Source organism: Budorcas taxicolor, chromosome 23 (assembly GCF_023091745.1).
Source record: "Budorcas taxicolor isolate Tak-1 chromosome 23, Takin1.1, whole genome shotgun sequence".
Taxonomy (NCBI): Eukaryota; Metazoa; Chordata; class Mammalia; order Artiodactyla; family Bovidae; genus Budorcas; species Budorcas taxicolor.
In genome coordinates this window covers 14,086,852-14,092,789 of record NC_068932.1, presented here as the reverse complement: position 1 = coordinate 14,092,789, position 5,938 = coordinate 14,086,852, and the positions used below count along the sequence as shown (strand labels likewise).

The window sequence follows — 5,938 nt, the reverse complement described above, 5'->3', positions numbered from 1 at the left end:
GAATGTAATGTATAAGTAAGTAACATTTTCTTTAAAATATTCCAAGGCGGCCTGAATTGTGGGCCCCCTTTCCAAGGCACACCTCTGGATCTGGGATGCTCCTTTGCTTTTCCATTCAGTAGGATGTAGAAACCGATTATAGAAAAGTCATTCAAGAAGCTCCTATTAAAATCTTTAAAGTTATAACTTAAAAATTTAACCAAAAAGTTCAAAATTACTTTTTATAAATAGAAAAAAAATTTTTTTTAAAAAAGGGGGTGAATTTAATCAGGGAAGAGTCCCTTTATCATACAATCTAAAATCGGTATATAAAACTATTTAAGTCAAAAATAAGGTTTCAATGTGAGTTTGTTATTTAGTCAGTGCACCAAATATTTGATTTCCAGAATACCAGAAAATTGATTCTCTCTCTCATACAGTTTTCAGGTTCATCCAAGGAGATTTCCTGTAGCAAATCCCAGTTTTCCAAACACACCAATGTCAGTGGTCATCATCCAGCATTAAAATAGCCTTTATCGCCCTCGATGTCCACTTCCTGATCAGAATCCTCTGAAATCTCTGATTCAAGGTCTTCCTGGGAGACAGGGGAGGGTGAACACTGAGAGCTATCCAAAGCACCTTTATTCTGTTCACTAGGCAAGTCTTGCCTCTGGTCGCAAGAACTGTCCAAACTTTCCAGTTCTTCTTTTTTATTGTTTTGAGGGTTCTCCTAAAAGAAGAGGATGAAATGGAGATCGGTCGGATGACGAAATATGGAGAAATGAGAGATATAAATCAAATGTTTTTTCATCTTCCATCATCTTTTTTAGTTTTTAATTTATCAAGTGCTTTCAGGTATAATATTTTTATTCAGAAAATACATATTTATGCTTCTTTCTCACTTGGAAGGTAAACTTCCTGTCATATCACAGAACAATTATACTCTTCTTGCCAGATAAAAACAACTAACCACAAATATAACTGTAAATGTATTATGTCAAACGAATACTTAACTCCGGCCCAGACCTATGGTATCAAGGTTCTTAAAAGTTTAGGAAGAAAAAGAAATCAGATCACAACAGATATACACTATCTTTATTCTTCAAATATTTAAACCTTGAAGAAAATGCATAAAAAATAATTCAGTCTAATAATTTTGAAACTTTATCCTTAATGCATTATTTAGCATTCATATTTTTTTAAGTGTCTGTCTTTTAGAAATTTAGGAAATTTCTTGAAAATATTCCCTTATTACACAGGAATGACTATTTGTAAGTGTCTGTCTTTTAGACACTTAAAAAAATATGAATGCTAAATAATGCATTAAGGATAAAGTTTCAAAATTATTAGACTGAATTGTTTTTTATGCATTTTCTGGACTAAGTTTACAAACATATACACACATAAATATGTATAGCAAGTTACAATCATGGCTAAGAAAAATGCAGAATTGGAAGAATGTTGCCAATTGAAAAGGAAAATAACTATAATTTACTTAAAATCTGGAGGAAATTTCTTGAAAATATTCCCTTATTACACAGGAATGACTATTTTTAAAGTCCTTGATAAACTACCTTTGACCAAGAACTAAATAAGTTAATAAATTTTTAATCCTGTTTTTGTCTAAAATGCACATAAATACTATGGAGAACTATGATATACTGCTAAAGTTTTTTTTTTTTTCCTAAAACAAGACTATAGAATAATAGATTTACCAAGCTTATAATTATGTGGTAAGTTACAAGGCTCAGATATTGAGAGGAAACTCGAAATTTTAAAAACTGTGTTAGAATAATGAAATTATGGGAATTTTATTTTGTTTTAAAGTGTTTTTTGTAACATTGTTTTTAATGAAAAAATTATGATTGCTAAATTTGAAAATGCAAACTGCTTTCAATTTCCCTATTCATTTCAAAAAAATTTTATTTATTATAAACTATATAAACTGGTAAGTGAAAACTTCCGCATTTGTCAGATAACAGAAAATATCAGATTAGAACATCAAAAACAAATCTTTAGCTCTAAGTCAACAGAGCTTCTTTAAAAACTGAATTAGCCTTTACTTTTTATCACATATTACGTAACAAGGTCACTGGAAGAAAGACTGTTAGAAAGTTTAAGCTACTTTTCAAACAGGCTTGGGTAGTCTCTTGCAGTTTCTATATTCATTTTAAGAGCTAGAATTAGAAGGAAAATAATTTTTAAACTCTCTGATATTTAATTCTTCTAAAAAACAGTGCAAACAAGACTCTAAGGTGTTTATTTCCTTATATTTACCCTTGAGCTCTGCCTGGTTTTATTATGGCTGTGTAAATAAAAGAAACAATTTTCTCCCAAAGATAACTGCTTAAGTCATTTACTGTCAATTACTTTATCTTTCCTGCGTTAATTAGATAAACAACATATGGGGTTTATAAAACAATTAGCTGGGAGTTTTACTAGCCAGTGTGTGAAAACCCAAGCATAATTGATAGAGGAGCTGCATTAGGTGCTTTTAGCATTACTGCCGCCTGAACAACTCATCCTGAATTTCAGCAGGACTATTTGCCTTTTTAATCAAGGTGAAGAGGTTAAATAGTCCCTCAAATGACTTTTGCATACAACCTACAACAGGCCCCGCATTCAGATAACATGGTAAAAATATTTATTTCCATAGAAACAGAACCATTTTAATACCTGTTTTAGTCTTCTCCATTTAGCCCGTCGATTCTGAAACCAGGTTTTGACCTACAGAAAGACAGAAAGAAAACTTGCCACAAGTCCAGAATCCCGAGGGACCTGGGAAGGCGAGGAGAAGTTCAGGAGTCAAACAGCTGCCGGTGGCCTCACTGTCTCCCTTCTGCCCCGAGACCCCGGCCCCAGGAGACTCCCCGGCCCGCGGCCGGCGAGGCGACTCACCTGCCTCTCGCTAAGCTGCAGCATCTTGGCCAGCCGCTTCCTCTCGGGCGGGGAGAGGTATTTCTGGGTCTCAAACTTCTTCTCCAGCTCGATGGTCTGGTCATTGGAGAACCTCACCTGGCCTCCTTTCCTTTTATGCAGAGGTCTCTGCAAGAAAGGGCTCCAGAGCAGGGGTTTGCCTGCGGGCCAGAGCGTCTTGGTTAGAAGCGGCCCTGAAGCAGCCCGGCCCACCCGTAGACCAGCCTGCACTGGGGGGGCGGGGGGGGGGGGCAAAGAAGGGGAAGGGAGGCTGCTGGGCACTCAATCAGACACATTCACATATACCCATTGAGCCACGGACCCAATAGGCTCCCACTAATACACATCACACCCGGAGACACAGGAACATCCAAAGGCATACACCTACACTGCACATGCACGAAGGTCACATTCATATGCCCACAGACCCACAACCATCACACCCAGAGCCAGATTTTGATCCCCCAAAGAACATCGACTACAGGCTGAGCTTAAAAAATACCATAACCTCTTTAACCAGGCGCTCTCGGAATGTATACACAACTAACTTTATTAGCCTAGAAGACCTGCAGAGGGGTCCTCTCCCTTGGTGAACCAAACTTTCCAGACTCGTGTGTGCTTTATGTTGGGGGGAGAGGGTCTGTCACACTAGCCAAAGCGTCGCTGACAGGGGCCTGCGAGCTGGCGACCAGGAAAGCCCTCCGGCTCAGGCGACGGTGTCAGTGGAGCTTCCAATCCTGGCCGGAGGGCGCAGGCCCCCCTCTGATTTCACACCCGGCCGGCGGGGGCGGCCAGTTAAAGCCACCCCGTGGGCTATGGCAACATTTCCGTCAATGTGTTTCCTGTTGGTCTATCTCGAAAAACCCTTTGCTTCCTCCTGCTTAGTCCCGAGGAAACCCAGGGCGCGCTCTGTGAAAACGTTTGCCCCCAGGCTTGCCGGGCCGAGGGTCTCCCTCCGGCCCCAGCAGGCGAACAGAGCCACACCGGGCCTGCAGCATCATACCTTCGAGGATGAAATTAAACACACAGTAACTTAAAAAAAAAAAAACAACCACTAAAATATAATTCCCCCGAAAGTCTCTGAGCGATGAGAAAGGAAGGTGGAGAACTGAGCGAGGGGCCCACACCATAATAATGCTAACACTAAAAAGTCAATTAATTAAAATGTCAGTTATCTCCAGGGTGCCTACAGAAGCTGCCAATAAGACAGTAAACGTAAAAGCCTGGTGGGCCAAGGCAAGGAGTCGCGTTTTCTGTACCGGAGGCTTCAGAAGCCCGGAGGCCCCAAGGGCCACCGGGCGCGGATCACAGGTGGCTCATTTCTTAGGGCGCGCACTGACGGGATAAGTCCCGCAAACTTCGTTCGGCCAACGTGTCAGCGCTGCCCTCCCTACTCCAAACACGGGTGGGTCAGTCAGTCCGTCTGTCCGTCGGTCTGCAGGTCTGCGCTAAACGCTTTGAAAGCGGGCAATGTTTTTTTTGAGAGATTTTGCTTACGTCAGGATTCAGACTGGTGCAAAACAGCCTCAAAAAAAAAAAAAAAAAAGGAAGCAACTGGTTATTTTAGCTGCCATAAAGTCACATCCCACACAGAGGAAATGAACAATATCAGAAAAACGGATCCCGGCTATCAGAAGTCGAGTGTTTCCTGAATTTGTCTGTATTGAGGATGTCGATAAAATAATCAGCAGCGTGCACTACTCCGGGGGAAGGGTCTGCTTCATGCAGCCAGGAAAACACTTAACAGCTTCTGAAACCAGATTTACTCCTATCGAGAACTCAAGATTTCCTGTATGAACGGAAAGGGTCAGGCTCTTTCACTGCACAAGCTTGTTGAACCAGGTCCAGCCCCGTAACCACCCGGGGCCCGACTATCTATCCCTGCCCCTCAGGGGCAGGGGGAGCGGCCCGGGCACCTTGGCACTGCCTTCCCGGTCCCTCCAGCTAAGGGAGCCTCCCAAACCCCCGGAAGACAAGCGCCCCCAGGGCTCCTTCGGCCGCCGGCCCCCGCGGCAGCGCCGACGGTCTGGCTCTGGCCCGCGCGCCCCGACGCCTGCAAGGTGCAGGAAAACCAATCTGAGTCATGGTGCGGTCAGCCTGGGCTGCGCGCCGCCGGGGCCCGCGCCTCCGGTCCCCCGCGCACGCCCGGCAGCCGCTTTTCAATCGCTTTTGCCACAACTTTCTATTGCCTCCCCCTCCGCCCCCGCCGCCTCCAGGGCGCTGCCACCTGCCGGGTGGCGCCTTCCTCACCGCCGTCCCGGCTCGGCCCCGCCATGACCCCGGCCGCCTTACCCAGGGGGTCGTGGCGGAGCAGGGCGTGCGTGTAGTCGTTCACCGACCGCGGGAAGGGGTACAGAGGGCCCCCGAAGCCGCCAGGTCCGTAGGCGGCGGCCAGCGCGGCGGCGGAGTGGTGCGAGAAGGCGGGGTGGATCGGCGTGGGCTCGTACACCGGGGCCCGGTAGGAGGACACGAGGCTGGTGAAGGAGGAGTTGGGGGACGGCAGCGTGGGCGTGGGGGTGGGCGCGGCGGGCCCGCGACCCAGGATGTCCTCGATGTAGAACGGCGTCGGGTGCGCTGGCTGCAGCAGCGGCGTGGGCGCGTACAGCGGCACCCCCACGGCGCCCGCCGCCGTCGCCGGCCCGGGGTGCGGGTACTGCATGGCTGCGCCGCGCTCCGATCCCTCGGAGAGCTGCCGGCCCGCGCCGCGGCGCTACCTTTATCCGCGCTCCGCGCTCCCGGCGATAGGCTCCGCCGGCCGCGGGGTGGGGCCGCGCTCTCTGGCCCCTTCCTGCCGCCAGGCCCTGCGGCCAATGGCGCGGAGCCCCGGGAGCCGCCTCCCGCCCCCACCCTTGGCCCGCCCCCGCCGGCCGAGCTCTCCGCCCCCGGGACGCGCTGGCTGGCTCGCCGCCTCTGAGCCCCCGGCGCCCCGGTGTCCAGCCGCCGCCGACGCTCGGGACTCCAAGCACCCTGGCCCGGGACGCCCTCGACGGACGCCCAGTGCCGCGTCCGTCGAGCGAGGCGCGAGGCCAGCAGCTGCCTGCAA

General features: G+C 47.9%; 1 protein-coding gene across 1 annotated transcript; it reads right to left on the bottom strand.

The window, feature by feature from the left end:
* Positions 1-490: 490 nt before the first annotated feature.
* On the bottom strand, positions 491-5,554 carry HHEX (hematopoietically expressed homeobox). The gene is made up of 4 exons (XM_052661221.1): positions 5,188-5,554; positions 2,878-3,056; positions 2,656-2,706; positions 491-709 (listed from the first exon to the last, which is right to left on the bottom strand). Exons 1-4 carry the CDS (start codon positions 5,552-5,554, stop codon positions 491-493), a joined length of 816 nt encoding a protein of 271 aa, XP_052517181.1.
* Between the last annotated feature and the right edge of the window lie 384 nt (positions 5,555-5,938).

Bases quoted from the DNA above. Each gene is read 5' to 3' on its own strand.
- HHEX (XM_052661221.1), bottom strand. From the start codon at position 5,554: ATGCAGTACCCGCACCCCGGGCCGGCGACGGCGGCGGGCGCCGTGGGG. The intron at 2,707-2,877 runs GTGAGTCGCCTC...GTCTTTCTGTAG, and splicing joins TGCAGCTTAGCGAGAGGCAG to GTCAAAACCTGGTTTCAGAA. The intron at 710-2,655 runs GTATTAAAATGG...CTCTTCTTTTAG, and splicing joins AATGGAGAAGACTAAAACAG to GAGAACCCTCAAAACAATAA.